The 27,551-nt window shown below is 40.7% G+C and overlaps 1 protein-coding gene across 1 annotated transcript in view; it reads left to right on the top strand.

Moving 5' to 3' along the window:
- The window catches only part of LOC124155229, a 120,501-nt gene extending 95,101 nt beyond the window's left edge, over positions 1-25,400 (top strand). The window contains exons 2-4 of the mRNA XM_046528945.1: positions 197-1,018; positions 16,453-16,854; positions 24,700-25,400. Of these exons, the coding sequence (XP_046384901.1) occupies positions 502-1,018; positions 16,453-16,854; positions 24,700-25,400 (1,620 nt within the window). The 5' untranslated portion in view covers positions 197-501. The remainder of the gene's footprint in view (positions 1-196; positions 1,019-16,452; positions 16,855-24,699) is intronic.
- The last annotated feature ends 2,151 nt before the right edge of the window (positions 25,401-27,551 follow it).

Below are 27,551 nucleotides of genomic sequence, written 5' to 3'. Positions count from 1 at the left end.
TTATCACAGGTCGCTACGGGAATAAAGTGGCAAAAGGGAGCACCCTGGTGTCAGCCCAACGCACTTCTCGAGCGCATTATGCGGGGAAGGGAGCCTCATTGTCCGAATCCAAAGTGTGAGTGAGCACAGCTCCTCTCAACACGCAGCCACGTCTCCTCGCTCACCCCTTCTTCTCTCTCACCTCTTCTCTTTGCAGACATTCCCAGTGCTCCCCACCTTGGGATGTGGCCAAGCGCGGCCCCCCTCGCCTCCCCCCGCCCCCGCGGACCGCCTCCGCGTGACGCCACCGCAGCCGCCGCCGCCTCCGCCTCACTCGGACACCATGGGGACCGCCAACGCCCCTCGCCGCCCCCGGGAACCCCCTCCGCTCTCTCGTGACGTGCCCTCTGACCGCTCTCTCGACGCACTGCCGCCGCCTCCGCCCCCCTCCCTTGGCGCGGTCGCCGCCGCCGGTGATGCCCTGGGAGGCGCACGAGGACCCGGATCGTCGTCTGGGCCGCGATGGAGGCCCGGCCGCGGACGCGCCGTCGCCGCGGCGCCGGCGAGGGCTGGACCCGCGTCAAGGACTGCCTCCGCCAGTTCGTGGCGTTCATGTTCAGCAACGTGGGGATCGTGGGCCTGGTGGTGGGCTACGCCATAGCAGGGGCTTTCATGTTCATGTCAATCGAGGGGCCGCAGAAGGGGGCTGTCGCGCCCGCGACGGTGGGGGCGGCCGCCGTCACCTCGGCCCGGGGCCGCGTCGTCCGCCGCCTCTGGGAGGCCACCAGCGCGCTCAACGTGTTCTCGGAGGCGGAGTGGCGGGCGCTGGCGGCGGCCGAGGTGGCGGCCCTGCAGAGGGCCGTTGTGGACGCGGCCCTGGAGAACGGGCTGGACGCGTCGCCGCCGCCGAGGCGTCTCTTGCTAGACGACGAGGACAGCCCCGAGGAGGAGAAAGACAAAGACAAGGAGGAGGAGGGACCCGGCCAGTGGTCCTTCTCGGGAGCCTTCCTCTACTCTCTCACCGTCATCACCACCATCGGTAAGGGCCGCTGTATTTAGGGGAAAACTACTTTGACAGAAACAGTAACGCTCGAAAGCAGCGGCGTAACTATGGGTGTGATCCCCCCCAAAGCCTCAGATAAATAAAAAAATTATTTAAAACTAGTTTTAAATAATTTTTGTAGAATTTTCTAGTTTTGATATTTAGTAACTGCATCTGCTTAAAGTTAAATTTTTAGCTAAAATGATGTAAAATGTATGTCCAGACATATCATAATTAAAGAATTTCCCCCCTGCCGTTTTTTGGGGGGAAGGGTCGCCACCCCAATCCTATCCCCCCAAAGTATATTCCCAGTTACGTCAGCGCTCGAAAGTAAAACCAACTATTGGTCCTCTATTTATGCAAGAAGCCTCTAATCATACAGAATTCATGTATGCAGTTCATGCTTATATTTACACCACAGATGTGTACAACGAAGGACAAGAGACACATTTTTTTTGTTTTTTCGATAAACGCGGTATTTTGCCGTTTAGATTTTGCTGGCCGTATTGGCGCCGGAGAAAAGAACTCAAAAACTCTGCACTTGTCTGCTTGCGCCATAAGAAGGTGGCAAAGTGTATCTGCACTACTGCAAATTGCTCGGTCACATAGAATGCCCAATCCACCGAGGTCGTCTTTAGATTTCGGTCCTTTGCAAGCCGTTTCTGCACCACTCATTCTGCACTCCTTTTTACTTAGTTTCTTAACTAAGATTTTAGATAAAGCTAACATATGCCAGCTATGAAGGCAGAATAACAATCTTGGCGAGAGTCGCTAATGTCTTCGCTATATTGCGCTCGTTTTGCGTTTAGTTTTGCATTGAAAGACTCAAAATAGTATATATTTCTGTAGTAATTATATGGTTTTTTGTAAGTGAAATATGTATAAAACTTGCCATATTTTCCGGAATTTAAACGGATAACTCTTGAGGATAAAGGCTTTTTAAATAAACAAATCAAGAAATTACGAATTCCATATTACATCCTCAAACAATTTGAGGAAATCTACCCTACATACAAACGCCCAGGCTTCTGGAAATCTATTATTTTTCGATCAATATCGACACATATATCTTTCTCTACAAGTACAGTGATATAGCTCAATGACAGCCAAAAGATTTCCACATCTCCCAGTGTCACGCACTATGGAGTAAGTTTTGATAAATTACTAACAGTACATATGAGATTCCTTGACAGTAAAAATATTAGTCTTCTTTGCACACAGAGTAATTAATTAATTTTTCAACAACACTAGTATTCAGAGTCAATTTAAGTGCCTTTCCTACTTAACATAGTTACGAATTATGACTTAAGTTACGGTATTACATGTAATTGAAATAAGTCAGGAATCGATGCAGTAGGAGATCTCTATTGCATTTCCATCACGGCTCGTGTGCCATTTTTGTCGGAATGACTTTTATTTTCTAGTCGTCGACCATCTTTTATACGCATGGGCAAGTATCGTCATCCAAGCAATCCTGAATCATGAAGTCTTAAATACGAGACCAGAAAATTGTCGTGGGAAGTCTTTTGTAACGGTAATTTGTAGAAGACAATAAGAATAACATATTTTGAAATAACGAAATTTAAAAAATACAATTAGTTTTTTTCCCGGTGAAAAATCGGTCTGGTTCCACCTCACCACCATATCATATACCTATAGCTGAGCTTCTTAATAATCATTCTAAAAATTTTGAAATATTACAATGTTCCGTACCTACACATTACAATTTTCCGTATCCTATGACCATAAAATGTGATGTCGAATGTGCACCACGAGAAAAGTGATAATTTTGTTTCCGTGAGATACTATGTATCTGATCGATACACATATAGAAAGTCCCAAAGTGTTCGTGCACCTACAGAAATAACTCTTTTTGTGGTGCATTACATTTAAAAGTTAGCGCTTCCTAGATCATACCAATGATTTTAGAAGGGTGACGAGAGATGTATTCATGATCTCGTCCCCTACCGCAAGTGATCGATTTCCTATACGTTACAAGAAAATAACCTGCCTTTAGTTCCGTAAGTAGGAATGTACACAATCATCGAAGACTCCAGGTGTATGCTCACAATAATATTTTAGAAATACTATCCATCTATTACGTTCTGAATATTTTTCCAATAAACAAGTCATCGGAAATTTGCCTACCTATTTTTACCACTTCTTCGGCTAATCATCCATCTCTTTACTCTTACAATACTTCCTTTATCCAAGATTATCATCGAAAGTTTCTCTCCTTTTGCCTGTCGCAAACAATTCTTTCTCATTTCCTATTCCTTTTGGTTCACCATTCAATGCGCATAAAAAGACGATAAAAATCTGTAAAAGGATACAAATCTCGAAAGGGAAGCCATTTAAGTCACGGACATTCAAGAGTTATTGCCAAAAGCCCCGTTCGCGTGACGGATTCCCATCCAAATAGTCAGGATTTGAAATTGAGCTGAGAAACAGCGAAACCTGACCACAATACGAATGCCACACGGAAGACAGGCACTCGAAGAAAAAAAAACTACTCCCCTAGCCTAGGAAGTCCAAGTATAGGACCATTAGCGCCTTTCAAACACAATGGCGTAGGTGTTTGCGACTTATCGATTTACCGATATGCAATATACAATTAAACTTCGGCTTTGTAGCATTTTCGCGCGGATGCTAGGTTACAAAATAAAAAACATAAGGGTAGGCCCATATTTAATTCATATCGATGTGATACTCTTTAATATCTTAGACTATCATTCTATTATTCATAGAGAAAGGTTTACTATATGACACTAGGGCCTTAGATCGCAGTTAATTTTCCAAAATAATCGATTAATTTTGGAAATCACGCCATGAAGCACACTGTCGAATTTATGTGACTGTAAATATTATAACTATTATCCACTTTCCATGTTATTCAAACATTATGAGCCGACGACATGACAATTCATATTTTCATGCGAATTACTGATCATAACGAATGGTAAGAGGATTAATATATGAATATAGGATTTCGCTCCCCATAGCAACTATCACATCTGCTTGTATTTTTCCTCTAAAAAGGGACAAACCCCCAGCCATTCTCGTAATGAAAACAATTCACAAAACGCAAGAATCGTCAATGTTGCTATCTCCTTTCAAAACGTTGATTTTTAATACTCAGTTCCATATCAACAGTTTGATTTTCATCTATTCCCATTAAAATATTTTAAATCACTCGTACATTTTCGTAATTTCCACCCCACATGCAGAAAAACCAATTGCAATTAGAACTCATCAGTGTGGATCAACGTGAGGAGTCCTATAGAGGTCACTAAGCGTAACATGAACAAATAATCCTTGCAGAATAACGCGTTAGAACCCAATTGCGATAAATAATAAACCTGCGGCTTCGTCTCGTTTTCATGCTGGTTGTAGGTTATAAAAACCGTTTCTAATGCTATGTATGCGGGTAGGCCCATATTTCCTCCAAAATTTAGCTATTAGTTATTGATTTTCCATCCCCATTCGCAATTTGACACTGGCATTAAATCCCTCAGATTCATCGGTGTTTTTATGTACTCCATTTTATCGACCAATTTCCAGAGGAAAGCGTCATTTGTTTGACGGTTAATCGCTCTCTCGTTATATTTACATTTTATCACTTCGATTCAATCGACGTACCCAAGGTATTACAGCGTCCTTCGATAATTTTACGTTCTTTATTCAATTTGTCACTCAGTTAACGACAAGGGATAATGTTAATGAAATCTGATTTTTATTAAACCATTAAAAGACATATATATATGCCATAGCGGATAAAAAAATGCCTCGCACTTTAGCGAAACTAAACGTGTCAACGGCGTAAAATTACAAGACTTCTTTTTATTCGAGTTTGACGCGTTCGAGCAACCAAAAATATACGAGCGGTGTTTACCCATCTCCATTAAAACATTGTAAAAAGATTATTTCGACGTCGCTCATTTTCAAATTCATCGGATGCGGGGAACGGCTATATACATAGGGATGCATAAGGCAAAATAGCCCATTCGAGGTCGATACGAGCTCCATCCCATTAAAAGGCTCCGAGTTTCCATGATACAGGCAATTTCCCTGGTCCCCTCAGCCTCTTCACTGAACTTCATATCTGCGATCCGTCGCCCATTCAAGCAATTACATCCATCCCCGAAGCCGTAACCCCCGAGCAAGTGGCCGCCTAAATGTCCCATTTCGCAAACTTCGTGCCTTTAAGCATTTTCAAGGCTTCCATTAAATAATTTTGGGCGATACACACTCGCCCAAAAGGTGACCGTCGTTTTTTTTTAAATTAAATTCCTCCATAATTATCCCATGACAAATTCAGAGGGATATATTTTGGTATGGAGATAATTTGTAGCAATAATATTAAATTCGATGATTATGGCATAGTTTCAGAGAATGTTTCCCCTTATAAATTAAGTACAAATTTTACCGTGAGCGTAAATTTTTTAAGCCCATATTCCTGCATTAAATAGAAAATAGTAATTACCTATTTTATTAGTTTTCATACGTAAAGTACACGCATACTGAATACTTAAATAATGTTTTTTCAAATTCTGCAAACTTTAAGCAATCTAATAGTAGAATAAAAGATAATTAATCCAAAATACCTCATGGTTTAATCCAAAGTTCGTGTGCATTTTCCCATGATAAATGCATACTCGTCCTCATACTATGTTGACTCCATACATTTTCTTACTGTTTAAAGAATTCGTTAATAAACGACTTAAGAACTGTAATACAGGGATTCTGATGCAGTATTTAAATCCTATCCAATTATATAATAATGCTGACTCCCGTTAGAAATGGATTTTTTTATTTACTTTAAACTTTCCCTTTAATTTTCCATTTTAATACGTCATTTATGTTAACAAAGGTAGAGGGAAATTTGACGGGCATGTCCTTTAAAACGTCAAATAGGCCAATACTGCAATTTTTGCCTCGGATCTACATCATAAGTAAATAAGCATGAGGTATTTTTAGTGATGAACATTACATTCGACAAGGAATGCCAAATAATGAAACTCGTGGTGCTATCTAAATAGGCGCTCGGGGCCGACAAAAGGAAATAAATGTCTCAAATGTTCTCCTTTGCTTTTCGTGTGCTTCTAACCAAAGTAAATATTATTATATTTGCCTTTAACACACATTAGGAAATTTAAACCTTCAGTAGTAGCGTGGAGAGAACTACTTTTTTGCGTCATTCACATTTAAATAGGCAGAAAAATATTTAATACAACGTGTCTCTTCAAATTTTTCCCCAAATCTTTTTCGTTTAAAGGAAATGAACTACGATTGAAATTTTATACTTCACGGAAATATGGGTTGCAGCGTGCAGAATGATTCAATTTTTTTCAGATCAGGTGCAGAACAATTTAGTTTTTCACCCTCACAAATTGAATTGAGCCCAAATATAACCCTACCATTCTATAATCATTAGATATCATCATGTGTGGTAAACCGTTTATGAAAAAAAGATATGAGATTGATTCGCTCTAAAAACAAATACCATGATGAAGAGGGGATGTTAATCCTTAGCATTCAAACGGTGATTTTTAACCCAAATTTTATTACCGTCAGACATACATTACTAATTATTTCACGAGCTCACCATAACCTTCCTTAATTATTGGTCGAAAGTAATACAGTACGATATTTTTCATTTTCCTCCTCCAAATGGAAATAATATTGGAATGCTCCTACCCCGCATTCACATCATCAGTCATATCACAACGACCTCCTTTGAAGACGGTTACATTTTTGAATACGGATATCGTGTATTGTTTCATTTTGTTATTTCCGCTTTTTGAGGCTTTCACCTCAATTTAATGAATGAATATATAGGTTTCCAAGTTATTTGCCAGCCTCGGTGGCGGCGGGGTAAATTCTTCGCCTGCCAAACAAGACGTCGCGGGTTCGAGTCCCGCCTGGGTAGGTTTCCTCTATTCAGGCCATGGTTGTTAGTGAACGTGTGTTTTGTTAAAAAATTGTTGAAGAGCCCCGATGTAGAAAGCCAACACGAGCTGTTTTCGATCGTATGAAAATAAATTTTTTTTTTAATTCAGAACATCATTGGTACTACTAAGGTAGGCAGATGACGATGATTCATCTTCTAGATCGTTTTTGATGCTATCTACTACATAAAATAACAGTAAGTACTTATTAAGGAAATCTATAATCCCCTCGTCATATTTGGGACACCTTTGAAAAGGGAACAGGAAACTTTAACGGATATAGCTAAAATGGTGTTAAGGATAAGAAAAAATTCACATCTTATCAGTCCAAAACGAGGCTATTAGAAAGGAAAAGTACACCAAAACTGCTGAGACTCATCCCGAACAAGCTACTATTGGACGACCAACCCTCGGGCCGGGACATATAATAGCCGATTCCGATACCCAGAATTCTATTACAGACCTGAAGGCATGCACTGCAAAATTACATCATCACCACGATAGTCCTACGCAACAAGGGAGCCCATCCGCCAACCCAATTCTGGAGATACACGAAATCCCCCATAAAGCCTAAAGCAGTCATTAATGGTACCTAAATACCTTGCCTCGTTTCTCCCTACACCGTCTGGTGCTCCCCTAACAGAATTAGTGTCACCAATGTACGATACAAATTTTCTTTCATTCGAGTCGGATTTTAGAAGCATCCTCTACATATATATTTATGTACATGAAAGAGGATGTCTCTTTGTTTTCCGCGATACGTTTCCATGCGGCAGCACGGATTGAGATGAAAATTAGTACATAGGTGCATCTCATGCTAAAAGAGCCCGTAAAGCTACTTTCGGTTGCAACCGACGCATCTTTGGCATCATCTTCTCATTACCATTTGTAACGTCACGTCATACAGCTTCTTCGATTTGACATCCTGCCGGATAGGCAAATTTCTTGACACGATCGAAAGGAAAACATAAATCGAAAGATTCTACACTCGCCTATTACTCCTCTCAGTGCAAACATTTTTGCTGGGGTATGCGTTCACACGAAGTTTTTGGTCTACGCACGTGCGCACAGGTAATGACCAATGCTGTGGAGCGGAGTGTTAGCCGATCCAGTGCACGATGTACAGAAATCGTTTTTTTCCATTTTTTACTGGTCAGCGTCTTCCGCTCACTGTCTTAATTCCCGTGCAACCGCAGGTTGCTCTCTAGTTTGAGTAAATGAACAAAGGTTTTCGCAAGTAGTTAATTGTGTCCAGAGGCTAAATTAGTATTGCTTTAAAGCCATTAGTATATTCTGGGGGAGTTTTCCATAACTTAAAACTCGCAATTGTAGCTGAAATTAGAAAATTCACTTTTGGTCATTTATCGAATCCACGATCCATAGTAGTATAAAACATTAGATTAGGGTCAAGTCTGGAGAATTAGCTTTGTCCGGTCTTTAATCACCCTGCCTATACTCGATCTGGTATAACGATGACCTGATGAAGTACTATATTTCCACAGTTTTTATATGAATTACAAGAAATTTTAATATATTCTAAGTTTTGAAGCATAATTTAGGATAAAGGTTGTGGGTAGTATAGAACCATGGTACTTAGACGCTTGGATATCGATAAAGGACAGCGAGCTAATATCCGGGAGATCACTTCGTAAAAGCTAAAAAAGGCCTTAAAATTATCAAAAACCATTACTCTGAATATTTAAAACATACATCTCGAGAGATAATTCTGGAGTAATCTATACCCTCAGCCATACATTTTCGGAATTAGAACTAAGTAATTAAGGAAGAGACAATGCCAGGTACATATATTAACGATTTAAAAAACTGCTGAGGCTGGTATTCGAACTAAGAGAAACAAATAATGTCCCATTTGTATTGCATAGGCCTTCGAAATGTGCTACTACAGAAGAATGATGAGGATCAAATGGATCGACAGAGTTAGAAATGAGGAAGATTAGAAGAGAAGAGAAGCTTCTAGTAAACTTTTAATAATAAGACGGAACAGCCTTGAAGGCAACATATTGAGACATGATGGCCTGATGAAAACGATCGTCGAAGGACAAGTGGATGGCAAGAACCGAAATTTAAGAGCTCGAACAAAATATATGGAACAGGTAACGAAATATGTGAAAGAGAAGAAATACATGAGTGTGAAAAGATTAGCTGACAGGGAAAATTGAGTGGAGACCTAAGTCAAACCAATCTTAGGATAGATCACCAGTGATGATGATGTATTGCATACCCTTTAACTCTTCAAAAACTCTTCAAAATACTATTTCTGACCTCTGACTGACTGACTGACTCATACAAATGTCTGGAGGGAACAAGACGAGATACAAAAAAATTTCATAAAGCTAACCCTCTCCAAAATCTATTGAAACACCAGGAAAAATAGTCGAAACACTAAATTTTCCACCTATCGCAGCGGTGCCATGCCTCTATGCGCATACTTTTGCGGGCATTTGGGTGTGAAAAATTTATTTATCAAAAAATGTAATTTTTCGAATCTAGACCACACGATACGTCGAGAAACTGATTTCAGACCCATCAGAGCACTTTCGAATTTGATCAAATCGTGCAATTTCATGATTTCGAGAAATATTACCTCAACAACTGAAGGAGATACGTTTTTGCGTCATAGAGTTCTACAAAAAATTTTAAAGCTGCCAGAGTTACCAGAAAATGCCTCAGATCTTTTGCAGGAGGGTCTGGAATGGAGGGCAGAGCTCCCCCAGTGAGCGTAAGCGAGTAAATATATAAAAATTCCGCCCGTACAAAGGAATAGTATTATCTATTAAACATGGATACAACATTGACAAGGGAAATCTCTCGAACGTCACCACTAGATCTCGTTTTAATTTCTCGACGTGATAATAAATGGATACCCACGAGGTGTAGTTCATGTTTTAGCCGCCAATACTCAATACTTTTCCAGATATTAGCAACGGGAAGTACCAGGGAAGTAAATGTATGCATCCCGAAGCGCAGTTGTTGTCCCCTGATGTCGACGGCTTTCGGGAGCAGCTGCGTATTGCGCATACAAATCGCATCATCAGGCGATGAATTGTCCCCAATACGCCGTTGCTAGGATGAAGAACAGCGAAGGTGTATTGGTGTGATGTGTGTTGCATACATTTAGGCGTTTCCCTGTTACTTTCCGTCGCTGATATCTCACAAAGTGCGAAAAATCCACAGAAAAATTCATTCGCCTTCACCGGGATTCGAATCCGGATCCCCCGATTTCCAGTCAAGTGAATTAGCTTGTTTAGCTACCGAGGCGTCACCTGTGGAAATTTAGACTATGGCGGACAAGGTGGTATGCATTGCTGAGCATATGATGCCACGAACAGTCCAAATCGTGCGCACAGCCGGAGAGCAATGCCCGAACTTGGAACACATAGAGATGTTCGCTCTTGACTAGTTTAAGTACACCGGAACCAGTAGCCACTTCACGGTATCCCGGTCAAGGAAAATGATTTTTTTCTCTGTGGATTTTTCGCACCATTTGTGCATAGTAGGTGACTCTCGTAAAGTTATCACCGTGGCTAGTCCCGGTACACTTTAACTATCTCGAAAAGTTTTTGAGCTTTGGACACCGAAAAAAAATAGTACACCTCATGGGTATCCATTTCCTATCACCTAATAAAATTTGAATGATGCCTGGTGGTAACACAGGGTTTTCTCTCAAGATTGTCTAGAACTATGACGGCGGAACTCTGATCACGCTAAAATCTCTGAAACAGGGCCTCTAGGTACTCCAAACTCCTTGATGACAATCGAATTGCAGCTGGAAGTATGAAATCTTAAGGCTATGTAAGAATATTTCACGTGGACTTTCGAGAGTACCGGTCAATATTTTTCTGCCTATTTAAATGTGAATGACGCAAAAAAGTAGTTCTCTCCACGCTACTACTGAAGGTTTAAATTTCCTAATGTGTGTTAAAGGCAAATATAATAATATTTACTTTGGTTAGAAGCACACGAAAAGCAAAGGAGAACATTTGAGACATTTATTTCCTTTTGTCGGCCCCGAGCGCCTATTTAGATAGCACCACGAGTTTCATTATTTGGCATTCCTTGTCGAATGTAATGTTCATCACTAAAAATACCTCATGCTTATTTACTTATGATGTAGATCCGAGGCAAAAATTGCAGTATTGGCCTATTTGACGTTTTAAAGGACATGCCCGTCAAATTTCCCTCTACCTTTGTTAACATAAATGACGTATTAAAATGGAAAATTAAAGGGAAAGTTTAAAGTAAATAAAAAAATCCATTTCTAACGGGAGTCAGCATTATTATATAATTGGATAGGATTTAAATACTGCATCAGAATCCCTGGCAACGGAGTATAAGGGGTTATTGTTGCACGGGGGATTGCATAACTGTAGGCGTTTTCCTATTAATTTCCGTCGCTAATATATCTAAAAGTATTGAGCGTCGGCGGCTGACACATAAACTGCGTTGCAAAATCTGAACAAGATCTGGTGGATTCGACTTACCTTGTCTATGTTGCACCTACGTTTAATAGATAATATATTTCCTTTGTATAGGCGGAATTTATATATTTATTCACTTACGCTCACTAGGAGGGGTTTGCCCCCCCCCCCCCAGATCCTCCCGCAAAATATCTGCCGAATTTTCTGGTAATTCTGGTAGTTTTAACATTTCTTGTAGAACCCTATGATGCGACAACGTATATCCCTCCGTTCTTGAGATAATATTTCTCGAAATGATGAAATTGATCGATCAGCTAGCAAAGTTTATACGAGATCCGGTGGTGACACTGGAGGGATTTCCCTTGTAAGAGGAATTTGAAATGTTCTGAACGACTATAGACTCCTCAAAGGTAGTTGCCCACAATGAAGTGCAAATATCTTTCGGAGGAAAAACCATGTGCCGTGATCAAGACTTAAATCACATCACCTAATTCCTCACCGTATTCTTTGACCAAGGTTTGTCAAACTCGAAGTCGAGAATTCTTCGTTCAAGCCCGGGTTAAGGCGAATAAATTTTCTTGCATGGAATTTTTGCTCTGACAATGGGCATTTGGATGATGGTTAGGGTTCGTCAACGGATCCACCCTCGATATTTCCCAATATCTGTCATTGAACGATCATCTTTCGTGTTCAGTATTAGATTCAAAATAGGAGGATTATTTGGCTATTTGCATGAATACGCAGCCAGCAGTATCATATAACGTGTAGCATGCATTTAATGCCCGCCCTGAGATAGCCACTACGGATATAAGTATTGAATACTGGATGACTTGATGCCTATTTCAGGTTAACCAGCTGCTTACATTCTTGCAAAATATATTAATATGCACATATACTTGTATAATTTAAACTGATATAAAACCAGACAGACAACGAACTTATAGAAGTAGCAATACCTTGCTCATGCGCTGCAGAGTTATTATTTCAATCCTACTTGCACGCAATGGATAGGTGATGTTTTAAGATATAGTAAATAAATCACCATCCCATGTCAAAAATTATAGATATATTGAAAATATGGAACTAATCATTATGCTATTATATTTAATGCTGCAAACTATTTTCATTTTTTCCACAATGTGTGAAATTCGACTAAGTATTCAAAAATATACATTTCCATTTTAAAATTTAAGGTCGAAGATAAAAATTTAAAGGCATACGTTGAACCGAACGGCCTGCAAAAACAAGCTCGATATCGGTATTCAAAATAAACTCTAGTTATCATTCACATTGAAAATATTAAATGAACTACCAGAAAACAAGTCCATAATGCGGCGAACGTGATATGCACTTTTTGCGTGCTGGAGTGCGGCTGAGCTACATTCATTCAAATGCTCCCTTTTTAGGCCCTTAACAGAGTAAATATGAGGGGAATGCCTCATTAATTACTCCTACGCGGAAACTTCCCAGAAAAAAATATATAATTTAATGATGCCACGAGCATAACACGCAGTTCAATGATATTTCTTTATAGGAACCAGCGCACAAGGATTTGTAGTGCACAGAATACTGGAAATTTCAGGTAGAGTACGTCGACACTGTTCACTTAGTGGGAAAATGTGTTTTTCTATGTTCCCATCTTTTCTGATTTCGTACGTTCCCTCACGCACGTTTTGTCTTCATCTCACTACATAGTTTGGAACTGGCATTCCACTTAAAAGAGCTTCTTAAAAGAGCCAACCATTCGTGTTTTCAAGAAAAACAATTTGTGGCTCTAATACTTTGATGAAACAAGCTGGAAATTATCGATTCTTTCGCTCATATTTTCATCGAATTACTCGAGAGAAAATAAAATGAAGACTCGCATAGTGTGAAAACTCAGAAATGATTCATCTCATACATTTCCATGTTAAACAAATAAATATATATGCTTCCATTAAATTTTTGTATGCTGATAATTGTAGATCCAGGTTATTATACCTCATGGCTTAACATGTCACATTTTTATAACTGCAGTGGAGGGATCTATTTGACTAATTAACTACGACTCATTTAAAGTATTGCATCTGTAATGTGGGACGCCAAAATGTTGATTCTGCAGTACACTGGTCGTGGAGATACGTAAGGGAAGTTAACTACGATTGTTGTGCATCCCTCCGAAATTATATTTGCTCTAACAAGACTAATTGCACCTCCCGTTCACCCAATCCAACTGTAAACACAACGTAGAAAATTGTCAGAGCTGTAGTTCGCTTCGAAACTACGGTGGCTGAGTATAATATATCTCTCCATATACATATATCGTCTTGGCACATATCGAAAACATGACAACCGCAAGAAATTATAACACTTTCGTCCACTGTTTTCACAGATGAAACAATAAATATTAAAGCCGTATTCAACACGCCTACGTAGATTTTCCGAGATTTTTTTACAAAAATTAATTAATCGCTTAGAAATAATGCATTGCGATCATGCAGTGCCTGACTGAAGTACTTTCCGAATGGACGGTTCCGGTTGCAACCTAGGCGGTGGCAAAAAATTCCAGCCAATCCCAAATTATTACACGTGCCTTGAAGAAATAGAGATCAACTGTAAACGGCTTCTTGTCCTTCGGGTGGGGCCACAGGTAGAGTACACCTTCAAATTCTTTGGTCATACGAGAGTAAGTTAACCCAAGGGCCTGGCATCCATCTTTTCCTCCAACGTTATCTCGTCTCCCACTCTGAATCACATGTTTAAGGGATACAAGAAATAAATATTAGAGACACGTGTAAAACCTATTTATCAATCGTACTGACAATGAGTAAATTTAATTTTTTACACTTCAGAGCTTTAAAAACAGACCGTCCAACAGGTCGTGTGTTATTTTTGACCTCTAATTCTAGTAACTTCCCCTCGGGCCTTTTGACCTCACAATGTGGGTCCAAATAAAAATTTTGAATTTCTCTAATGTGATTGCGTGTAAATGTAAAAAACACGAGATCGAAAAAGTCTGAATTTAATTGACCAAGATGTGAATTCTTAGGTATTCGGGCACGATAAAACAAAAAATAATGCTTTTATTTACGAAAATTTAACCGTTGATCCAGTAAGGTCACAGTCAAGGTCATAGGGGTGGCAAAAAGAATGGCATACCAACAAAGGTGTCAATCCATAGGTTTTAATGGGTGCCCAAGTCGGTTTTACAGGCCATGGATCCGTGTTGTCGATTTTTTGACCTCAGAATGTCAAAATGGGGGTCAAAGGTCATAGAGTTAAACGTCGGGCCTACATGACAACGAACGTGTGGGACCGGAGGTTTTAAAGGGTGCCCAAGTCAGTTTTGCAGTTCATGGATCCGTATTGTTTATTGTTTGACCTCCGAAGGTCATAACGGGAGTCAAAGGTCATAGAGGTAGGTTTTGAAATATCGGGGCATATATGTATATACTACGGTGCCGATACAGAGATCATGTGAGCTAAGCTTCTCGATGATCGGAAAAATTACTATTTAAGACGTAATTTATTATACCAATTGGACATACTCAAAGCTAAATGGTTCGTTATTTCCACATCTGCTGTCCAAAATGTTTTCTTATTTGGTAATCAGTCAATTACTAAAAGCATATTGCTGCCGTGAAGTGATTTACAGCAAGAATATCACCTATACATCCATGGATAAAAAACGAGACGGCCGCTAATGTTGGGAAAAGGATCACAGCAACGATTCCTATCGTTACTAATATCCCTGAAAATTATGGCGACTGAGAGTAATCACTTGAGAAGTAAATTTCGCGTTGCTCGTGGTACTACCATAAGTCCACGTAAAGTATTATTAAAAGGGCTAATAATGTCACACTTTCAGTTTCAAATGGCGTGTCATCGAGGAGATAAGAATATATGGAGGCTCTGTTTCAGAGTTCCTAGGGTGGTCAGATTTCCGCCATCTTAGTTTGACAATTTTTGGACTTTAATTAATTTGGTTTCAATTAGTCAACCTACAGAATGGTTTAAGGTGAATGAGAACTGCTGCGATTATTTCTAGTACTAAGCTGGTGATTGTCATTATTCCGATCATTCGTGATACGGCTATAAAATCCTATGTTCTATCAGCCACTTTACTGGTGTGGATATTCCCATAAATATTCTTTTGTACTATGATTGTGACCGGTCCGTGGACGTTAGCATTCCATTGGCTTTAGTCAAATTAAATATCAGTACACGTGCAAGGAAATCGCTAGTTAACATTCGTAAAACTTTATTTTCAGCTGAGCTAGTAGTACAACGTAACCGAGTTGATTAATAATGATTTTCCCCTGGGAAAAGATGTTTGAGACGCAGCATCACAAAGTCTACCATTTAAGTAAGGGAAAAAAAGGTTTACTGCGTGCTTTCCATAGTTTAGTTTAGTGTATAAACGAGTTACGACCAAAAATTTCACCAAATAGTAAGCATTGGCCCTTATTAGATTGACAATCTTTAGATCAAAGTAGCTGTGGCTTACCTTGCCCAAGCACCCCATTCCTGCCACACTTCGCTCCACTCTCGGAACCAGTGGTGCCCCCTCCAGTATATTCTAAATCCCTTGAGTGTCATTTATAGACGACGCGCCGAATTTACTCCCAAACATAGACCACCTAGGAAATAAAAGAAACATATCAACATGAAAATGCTAAGTTTTCAGCCTTTAGAACCAAATAAACATTAGCATCCATCATGGTTTTGCATGCCTACATCCTCAGGGAGTTCCCTTTCCAACATTCATGTCTGTCTTTCCCTCTCCCTAAAGGCCGTTTTACACGGGGCAATTACTTGCACAATCTGATGTGTGTACGAAGCCGCAATCAAAACTGCGTCGTGTTAATCGTTGCTGGAATACGCGTGAGAATGAATGGACATGAGATGGTAAAGGAGCCCCTATTCTAGTTTTAGCCGAGCATTCGCGCAATTTCACGCCATTAAGAGAAATTCTAATGAACGAGACAGTTCTAACTTACGCAATAACGTGTCCCGTGTAAAACAGCGTTATGTTTATCTATTTCTTACGTTTCTCCGCCTGCAGGTTACGGCAACGTGGCGCCACAGACCGAGTGGGGAAAGCTAGCGACCATCTTGTACGCCATCGCCGGCATGCCCCTGTTCCTTCTCTACCTCTCCAACATTGGCGACATCCTCGCCAAGAGCTTCAAGTGGACCTACGCGCAGTGCTGCTTGTGTCGCTGGTGCAACAGTTCCTCCTCCGGGAGCAAAAAGCCCCGAAAGAAGACACACCGCAGAAGACACCGCCACCGCTCCAAGCGACGGAGGAGGCGGCCGAGCCGGACGTCGCTGAGGCGCAGAGCCAGCGTGTGGAGCAGGGAGGTGGCGGCAGCCAGGGGCGGCAATGCCATGGCCGTTGGCGGCGCCGGGGGCGTGTGGCCGGGCGCGGATGCCTGGCCTCCCGACGAGGACATGATGGACGGAGGTAATGGGGACTGGAGCCACGGGAATACTGGCATTAGTGCGCCGCTGAGAGGAGTGGCTTACCGCGCGGGAGGCCGGATTCAGGGCCCATCCGGGGGACTACCCCCAGTCGGCTCCTAAATCAAGCGAGGTGATGAAGGGCCGGTTGAGAAACACGCCACATTGTGTAGCGGTATGGTGGGTCGGTGAGGTGATTGCAAAATCAATAACTGTCTAAATTCTATCGAGGAATTTCCAATTGGTAGCTGATTTCAAAGTATTTCAGAAGAGAAGTGATACCAATAACATCATTTTCCGATTAAAGAGTACGGCAGAAGATGGTTCAATACCGATTAACGTAATCCTTCGAGTTTGCCACTTTACAGGGGTGCTGCAGGTTGGTGGATGAGTGCTCCAGTCGGAGGATGATTTCTTATGGCACTAATTTACGCTTTCGTCCGATCAAAAAGTGTGACAGAGGGGTATCAATAACGACACATAAATCCTCCTTGCCGAAGGCAGCAACGATCGGTAAGGGGATTGTGAGAAGTGGTTTCATGAGTTGCCTGAGAACCACATGGGTTTGCAAAAGGAGCGGACGCCATTTTTTGTTGCTTTTCTGTCATTTTTAACCGCGATGATTCACTTTTTTTTAGGTACTTTACAATACTTTTAGTCAAAAGCTGTACCCGGTTCCTAAATAGAGCAAACATGGAAGAACCCTTTAATTTTTCTGCATTTATTAGAACTTAATTATTCACTTGTGAGACTTGTACCTTGTCATGTTTTGATTGCGCCAAGGTCCTTATTTGTTGGAACCAAATGCAATTTATGCTAGTTTGATTTAGTTTTTAAATAAATTGGCAATGCTTGATAGACCGACCACGCAACGGTGATGATAAGAGGATTCAGCACGAGAACTGAAGTACACGTCTTCGACCATGCTAAAGCGTCGCTTCGCAGGATAAGAGAAGACAGTATCCTTAACTTCCAACTAATTTCGAAAACTTTATTGACGGTAAGTGCACCTACAGCACGCTGACGGGCCAGCAATGAAAACTGAGGGATGTTCAACTCCCACGGCAGCCAGCCCGCGTTATCCAGCCGCGCTACGTCAGATCCCGGAATATCCAAAAGTTTCTTTGCATATCATACGTTCGTCCAAGAGAAGTTTTCCCTTGAAGTCAGCGAGTTTCCTCGCTATTCCTTCCATGCCTTGGTACCATAACTCGATAAATTCTTCTACTTAACCAGGGAATTAGAGAACTAAAAAGTTAACAATAGAGAAATAATCGGTGAAGGGATAACTGTCGCGTTGGCGTAGACGGTAGCTTAACACAAAAAAATGGAGCGAGCATCATATAATTGTGACATTTGAAGCATAAATGACTTGGCTTCTCGTATAAAGTAGTGAAGTAAAACTCGCTTATGGCGATCAGGTATGTAACAAAATCCCGCCTATAACGAGGTGACTTCGCGGTCCCTAGGACTTTCCTATGATCGCCAATGTTAATTTGACCGCATATAACGAGTACGGATAATACAAAATCCTCGCTATCTCGAACTCTTCTTTGGTCCCCTGGGAATTTGTTACGGACCTGCTGCTTGAATAAAAATCTAGCCGGCAATCCCGTGATGCAAGTAGCAAAATCCATTATGATGGATATAACGAAACCGGTGTATAACAAATTAGAATTCTAGTTCCCTGAAATTCGTTGTAAGCGAGTTTTACTGTACTTAGTAACAGTATGTCATCCCCATATTACCATGGGTTAGAACCGAGAGTGTTGGCATTACACTTTCGTTACATTATCTGCTAGGCGACGTTATCATACATTATACGAGTGCGGATAATAAGTAATTCCCGCAATTGAAAACTATTCTTTGGCACCTTGGGGAATTATTACCCCTTTCATAAAGAAATTAGGGCCACCTTCGCTACTCAACCGTCTCTTACCTTATCATCAGTTGTTCCCACGCATGGCCATCACCACTTACTTAGTTCTACTGTTGATGTCAACATACTTCCCCTTACAGCCGTTTGGACAGGGCGGGACGATGGTAAATTGTTACGGATCTGTACCTTAAATAAAGACGATTTACGGAATATTATCCGGTAATCCAGTGACGTTTCGGGCAAAATCCTTTATTATGGATATGAGAAAAACACGTTTATAACAAAAACGATGGTCCCCTGAAATTTGTTATATGCGTGTTTAGGTGTTTAGGAACAGGCTTAGTAAATAGGCCGCTGATTGAGTTTTAAATAAAACGTAAAAAAAAGTAGACACATTTTTGGGCATTCATCTACCACCTCATAAATTCGAGATCTAATAATTTTTGGCTACGTCAGTTCGAAGGCCTGCTTTTTCCTCTCTCTTCAGGATCAAAGGGAATCCGGATAGATCTTCAACGTTATACGAATCGTGGAATCACATCATATTTAACCTACAAAGAGAACGAAAAGGCCCAGAGAGGACGAGAGCCTGGGTCGTAATATGATGGAATCAAACCATTGCTTGATGAAATGAGGTCATGACTCATATTAACTCACAATGGCTACGCGAAAACCCTAGGGAAGGATAATTGAGGAATTCATCCTAACAAACACTCAGGCAATGAGTTAGATATCCCATTATCGAGGTTATGTGCGAAGTTCTGATGCCCTTCTCACAGAGATGGCGCTGCAATACTCCTCCTCAGTCTGGGTTGACTTCTCGGTCTATTAAAGCCGAGGATTCGGGTATCAAGACCGTAATGTGCACAACAAGACAAAACAACATAATTAGAGACTCATTAACTGGCGCCATAAAAAAGACATTACAAATTACTGATTTAAAATATTACTAATAGCCACGATTTTAAAGATCTAATGCTGACCAAACGTAATATATATATCAAGCAAAACGTTTTCATTGTAACGATTACATTTTAATTAAAAAATTATGCCGAATAGACGAAATATAAGTATATCAAGTGAAGGATTTTGCCAGAACCTTAAGCTCGCTCGCTATCAATGTCTTTTATAAGTCCGAAGCAACTTTTGGAAAAATAAAAAACGCAGAGAGTTCATATTATCATCTCAGTACGCTAAGTAAAATTATCCATCTACATGACATAAAGTACCGACTAAATTATTATTATATTTATAAACAAAATACCAAGAGCTACATGCGAGAAACTCCATACGCTACAAACTAAACACACCTATATAACCTGGTTGATATCCAAAAGTGATTTGCTGATTCAATCTTATTTGGTAAAACAATTAGAACTAGCTGTTACCGGAATTTGTCCACTCCAGATAATTTCTTTACTTCGGCAGAGTCCTGAAAACATGTATGACGATATATAGCGTTCTATGGCCATTCTGTGCCCAATAATGCATGGAAAATTGAAACAACCAGGCGATATTGTTTATTTCATTAAGTTTTTAGTCATTGCGATGAATAAATACATTGGATTAAGTTTAGGAAAACTAAGGAGACTATACACCACGATTTATTTCTTTTTGAGGAATGTAACCTTAGCTTTAGAAGCGAAATTGGAGAATTTAGCCAAAGAAACGGATTTTTAAATATAAGAGCTATGTAAAAGTAGTAATCAGTGTGTAGAGTTGATGAGAATTCAAAAAACACCGATATAATATACCAAGCCATCTGCCAAAGGAAATAATTCAAATTTGATAAATTGCCAGATTCCTACCCACAAATAGCAGCTAATTTGAGATCGAATGAACACCAAGCAAATTAAAATTAACAATCTAAGAAATGGATGGATGGCGTAAGAATTCTATTGAACAGATAGCAAGATCAAGAATTATTGTTGCCAAGTGAAGCTTCAATCGAGGTTAATTCCCATGATGCGAGCTGCGTGACTTCCAAGGCCTATCAGGTTTACGCGAGAAACCGGAGGTATCAAGGGGATGGGAGGCGATCCCCAGCCCATATATATCCGTGATTTCCGGCGCCGCAGGGATTACCAGATGATGCGCTCTAGCCTGACGGCAAGTAACTACATTGTCCAACTATCTCGGTAATTACTAGGCCATGCTCCTACAAGATTAATACAAAACAGAAGCCGACGGTCGCCAATAAATCATCCAGCGTTATAAAAAAAAAAATTGGGTAGGGCGTAGTGGAGCCTCATATTTAATCATCGTCTTACGGGTCACAGGACCGGGTTAAGTCAAGTGATCCCCCCTGTCCCTATCACTACAATGTAAACCTAAAACTTATTTCATTTACATAAATCCACGCTCCTACTCCAGATAAATTTGAAGGAATGAAATGGGCATAAAATCGTTTATAAATAAATGAATTTGCTCAGCAAGAAAATTTTTAGGGATTTTAGCAAGGCCCAATTGATAAAAACAGTCTTCATATTCGAGGAACTTCATTACGAAAGAAAGTTGCAAAATATTTTCGAGCCACAAACGTTTTTCTCGCAAACTGGAAAGAATTTTAAAAATGTTCAATGAGCCTGGCAGTCACAAAATGAATTTCTTCCTATAAAACGAAAAACGTTGGGTACATGTTCCGCTATAATTACATTTTAATTGATGTTAGGTACAAATTGAGTGCTACAGTGGAACATGCGCCAAACGATTTACGTTGTTTACGATGCAATTGATTCACAGACGCTGTCAGTGTCACAGAACTTTACTTTTATTCTTTCAAGTTCGCGAGATAAACGCTGCTTTTTATACAAATTTATTTTTGTATTGGAATATTATTTTTTCTTTTTAGATATAATCTTGTGATCGAGCAATTTCTTATATAAGGTTACACTATGTACATAACAATAGTCTTAAGTCTTCTGATATCCGTAATTAAAGCAGACATTTCATTGTAACAAACGAACTCCTTCCTTTTTTAATGATTGCAGCGCCGCCATCGGATTTTGGCGGTTATTTAATGAACTTATCTCCACATTTAATTTTAAATTATGAATAAAAATCGATATATAGTTCTAATAATAAAAACGTTTCAGAATATTGAATTGTCATCTCGTCCGAGTCATCCTGAAATTTTTAGCTTAGTAGCTATTTGAAAAGTGGGTTGATATTGAGTTGCAAGATTTGACTCGGACAAGAAAGAAACAACAAAGCAAGCTTAGAAAATCATTGTGAAATATGCGTAAATGTACCAATTTTTTTTACTTTAGGAAACGACTCAAACTTAGAGCCTTCGTGTATTGAACGATTACGTAGGGACATGTTGTCATTCCGGGCAAATTGAAGAAAATAATCGCAAAATGAACTATAAATGTACTTGACGTTAAGATATAAATAAAAAGTAAAGAAAATTACATATGCTTCGAAATCAATAATTTTTTAAATCTCCTCGGAAAGTTTCGAAGCAAAGCGCACGATGTTGGATCGTACGAGAAAACGCGAAGCACAAACTTGCAGGTGAAGCAAGATTATGCGGGGAGTAAGTAACCGTTTCCAAACGGGATAAGAACTAGACTTTGAGTCACGTATTGCTCGGTGGCCGCAATAAAAAAGACGCTGTGCGTTTAGTGCATTTTGTAAACGTCAAGCCGATTGAGATGCAGCAATAAAAACAGCGCAGCGAGAGATAGGTATGCTGCTCGAAAATGTCGAGAATTTCCTCTTCTGGTAAGCCGCGAAAAATGGCTTATCGGCAATGCATCTGTTTACTCATTTATCCCATGGTATTCCTACGATGGGAGAACATGAAATATATAGCCAAGAAACTAGAAAGAAAATCGGAAGCATTCATGGTAAATCAGGAGTTGATGAGGATAAAATCAAACAAAGAACATTTGGAACCTCCATACGGAGGGAAACAAAATTCCAAGACGGATAGAAGTTGACCTTAGGGCAGAAATATATTACTTTTCGGCCAAGTGAAAATGTGTTCGCGTGCAGGAAGATTAAATGAGAAATGTTTCAATGAAATGATAACAATAATAATAAAGATATAAAAATTTTTTTACATGAATGTAAGCAATCTGATAGAAGGAGTGAGAATCTAGCAGTGGAGAGATAGTAAGACATAATGACTTCTTTGGCACAACGTCTTTCTGTTAGCCTTCATAATGACGGTATCGACGTCGAAACTAGTTGGCAGCTAATAATAAAAAGTTTGTGGAAAAGTACTAGGTTTTGTTTCGCCATGGGACAGCATGATTTGTTTGAGGCAATGACTTGAAGATGTTACTAAAGTTATAAGTCTAAAATATATTTTAAAAATATGTATGTCCCAGTAAGGCCACATTTTTACCCTATGATTTCTGGCTTTTACCATGCACTACAGCACAGTTTTCCTCGTTCTTTTTCTATTATTTCCTGTCCTTTTCATTCCATACCTGTGAATTTATTTTTAAAATTAAATATGAATGTATGTTTTTCTTTTCACTGGATTATTTCATTTTTTTTATTACCATTCCGGTAGTTAAATTCTCCACCAATCTCAGCTTTAAGAAGTGAAATAGCCTGATTAACAATCAGATGATTATCTGTTCCTTTTAATAGTTCTTCGCGATGCAAAAAATACCATTGCAAAAAGGTTCTAGTGAGTTTTGAGAAACAATAAGCGGCGACCACAAAAATTAACTACCCCAAATAAGAGGCATTATTTACGGACTACACGGGTGGCTTCGAACACAGCAACGCATTTAATTGTCAATATGTAGACATCAAAGGAAAAAAATCTTTATGAATAAAAGATCTTTCAGGAGCGGGACTCGTTCCTGGGTCTCTCGATATCCGGTCAGTAGTAAAAGCACTTAAAATGCCGAACGACCTCTAAGACAGTTTAGAGGTGATTTACCTTGCTGGCGAACAGGTATGGTTACTTCTTCAAGCCACCGTAGAGAGAGGTCCATAACGATGTATGATGGCTTGGTGGGTAAAATTCATCGGAATTTGCCGGCCTCAGGGTAAGACGGCGCCTGCCGAACAAGTAGTCGCGGATTCGAGTCCCGTCTGGATAGGTTACCCGTAACCAGGGTATTGTTAATAATAAAACGTTATTGTACTTTTCCACACGATTTAATTAATACGACCGGTTTCGTCGCAGAGGCGACATCATCAGGTACAGAATCCGTTATAATAACAGTTATTTTGTTCCAGATAAACAAGAACAAAATAACTGTTATTATAACGGATTCTGTACCTGATGATGTCGCCTCTGCGACGAAACCGGTCGTATTAATTAAATCGTGTGGAAAAGTACAATAACGTTTTATTATTAAGAATGGATTTTCACAAAGTAAAGCCAGAAACAATCAAGTTCAGGGTATTGCTGTTCGCTGGGGCGCAGCTAGGACTTAAAACTTGGGGCGGGGGGGGGTGGTTTAGGCGCAACTGATACTGGGAGGTCTGGGGGTATGGAATACTCGCCAAGGTAAGCGGGAGGTGCGGGGGCCCTCCGCTAGAAAAAGTTAAGATAAATGGTTCAAAATGGTGAGTTGTACTGCCTTCTGAGGGATATTTTATTAATCCTTATACTATGCTATAAGTAATGTTAATCCAATGAAGTAAATTACATTAAACTTAAAAATTTCTCTGAACTTAGGGGGGAGGGGTTTATCCCCCCAAACCCCTCCCCCCTCGCTGCCAATGATTGTTCTCGTGTTCTCGCACGTGTAATTGTAAAAACTTGATGAAAACCCTAATGTGAAATCCAATATGTGCTGTTTTCGGCGGTGTAGGAATAAATTAATATTAAGGTTCCGATCGTCACAAATTCAGTGATATTTTAAGGAGAAAGAGGCTCTCCTTAGAAGTAAATTAAATCCATGGGTTTCTAAAGTAATTATGCGAGTGAAAGAAACGTGGTTGGATCTCTTCTACAATGATTAATCTTGTGCTGTTTTTTCCATGATCGGCGCGCAGAGATCGGCGACACGGAGGACAGCGACGACGACAGCGAAGATGACAGCAGCAGCGACGACGACGACTCCACCGAGGACGACTCGGACGCCCTCGAGGGCGTCGACGGCGTGGTGGTGGCGGGCGCCGCGGGAGTGGCCGGCAGTGCGGTCGCCAGCAGCGCCGGCGTGGGCGGCGGCGGGAGCACGCGGTCGGCGGGCGCCGCGGCCGCTGCCGCCGCCGCCGAATCCGTCACCGTGCCCGTTTCCCTCTGCTTGGCCATCATGGTTGGCTACGTTTGCGGCGGCGCCTTACTGTTCGCCTTGTGGGAAGACTGGGACTTCCTCGACGGCTCCTACTTCTGCTTCATCTCCCTCTCGACCATCGGCTTCGGGGACCTCGTCCCCGGGGACCGCATCACCTCCGGCAACGGCGTGGAGCTCAGCTTCATCTTCTGCTCGGCGTACCTGATGCTGGGGATGGCGCTCATAGCCATGTGCTTCAGCCTCATGCAGGAGGAGGTGGTGCACAAGATGCGGGGGCTGATGAGGGCGATCAAGGCGATGGGCCGGTGCCTGTGCGGGGGCGGGAGGAGGCGGAGGGGCGGAGGGGGCAGCGTCGTTGGGGGCGGGAGTGTGGTCGGGGGCGGCCCGGGGAGTGTGACGAGCGGGGAGAGGAGCGGGGTGGACATACCGCTCGAGGAGCAGAGGATGTCGATCAGGTGATGACGAGGGGGGAAGCGGAGGGAAGGAGGAGGCGGCGGCGGCGGTTCCCTAGAGACGCAGGGGTTTCGTGACGAGGGGCCCGAAAGAGGGGATGACCGAAAAGAGGGAAGGCTGCTTTAGCGGGAAGACAAGGAGCGAATATGGGACCGAGTCATCCGACTCCGGAGCATTGCGGCCGACTCACAAAGGACTTGAGGGAGGAGTGAAAATTCAAATCCCAGACGAGAGCGCTTGCGTTTTAAGGGCAGGAAGTGTAGGGAATGGTAGATCTCGTGAGACCGCTTGTTTATTTTTATAATTGGATTTACGTCGTCTAAGGTTTTCTGGATCTCGAATGTTTTTAATTCTGGTTTGTCTCTTTAAAAAATATAAATATGTATGCAAAATATTTAAGTGATTGTACGAAGAATAATTTAATTGACATACATCCCTTTGAATTTTCCATCACCCTATTTACAAGTCAATATGGATAAAAAGAGGTCAAATCCAAAAGTAAAATATTTTTAAGACAAATCCACACCGTTCTTGGCATCGATTTGTGTGTTTTTATCCTTTTCAAGTTTACACATGCTAATCAGGATAAGATTAATCACATTAATTATAAATTTTTATAAGGACTTTCAATATCATTACTATGTCTAAATAAATCGATTGTGTAATACCGTAAGAGAGATAATTATGGCTGAAAATTCAACGGTTTTCAATATTGAGTAAAAGATGCAAATTCTATACAAAATGCCACAGATTGATCGCCCAATTCCAGAAAAAAAAACTTTAAAAGGAAATTTCCAATAAATTACCTACCTTCCACAGAACGTAGACAGTTTAATTCCCTCTCTATTCGAGCTATATCAAATTTCATCGGTAGATATAAAAAAAATTGATATAAAATTAACTCAGAAATCCACGTGAATCAACACTAAAATGTTTTCTCTAATTCACGTATATTTTGAATGAAATACAATATCCTGAAGCCTTATGCCTCGTAAAACGAACGCTGTCGAGAATTAAAAAAAATATAAATGAAATAATTCGACATTCATCGGAAAATTTCGTATCTTCTCTCTCGGAAAAGAAAAATTTAATTTGAAAAAAAAAATTCCACGGCTCAGCCGGGACCCGATGGTAACTCATGTTGACTTCAACCGAATCCCGTATTGATTGCTTAGTTACAGCGCCCCGAACTCATGAAAGGGAATAGTGGCTATAGCATTCCATCTAAACTCGATCAGCGATCTGCCACTCATTCGATCTCACGATACTCAGGATCATATCCCGTGAATGAACCCTATTTCAGTCTCGTCCGCTTTCGGTCACTCGCTCTTTCGGGCTATCGCGAAAACGTTATTTTTGGAACTTGCTTCCATTAAGTCGCCGTTCCCTCAAAAAAAAACCCATACCCTACCTATCCTCCTTCATCCGGTTCGACCTTGTGAAATTCAAATCTGACGTTCGAGAAATGAACGTTACGTGAATTCGTTCGAGTGGAATGTACACTGGAAGATGTACACATTCCCCTCCAAAAAAAACTAAAAATGAATACAAAAACCAATTGGGGTACACGCCAAAAGGACACTTTTTTCTCGGTATGTTTTTTTTTACTCGACGGAAACTTGAAGAGGAATTCAATAATTGCCTCGCGCCACCCGGAACGAATTTCATCCGGTGATGTCTTGTTCGACACGTCATGAGAATTCGTTGAAGATTCTTCATGGCGAAGCCGATCGTGGGTTATCTCGAAATGTCCGGAAAAGCAAGATGGCAGAGAAGAGAGTGCTTCGTCCGAGGTGAATTTAAACTTGGTGGGTGTTCGGAGACAGCAAAAATGGCAGTTCTTCGTAGACTCATATCCCTCAGAAGGGAAGTGATTTGTTCCGATATGCAATGGGTGTGATTACCGACCATAAAGGCCTGGTTACATGATACATCAACACGTACAAGTTAATGACTGTTTGCGTGAATGACTTTTGTGGACCGGAACGGAACCTGTCGGAATGCATGAACCAAATTAGAACAGGTTCTATTTTCTGTTCATGCGTTTGCACAAGTTGGGTGGCTACACGGTGCATTTTTGTGATCACTCACGCGTTCATACATTCAGACATTAACTTTTAAGTGTTAATGCATCGTGTAACTAGAAGCAAAGCCCCA

Source organism: Ischnura elegans, chromosome 3 (assembly GCF_921293095.1).
Source record: "Ischnura elegans chromosome 3, ioIscEleg1.1, whole genome shotgun sequence".
Taxonomy (NCBI): domain Eukaryota; kingdom Metazoa; phylum Arthropoda; class Insecta; order Odonata; family Coenagrionidae; genus Ischnura; species Ischnura elegans.
The sequence above is the reverse complement of the archived record's forward strand: the minus strand, read 5'-3'. Positions and strand labels throughout refer to the sequence as shown.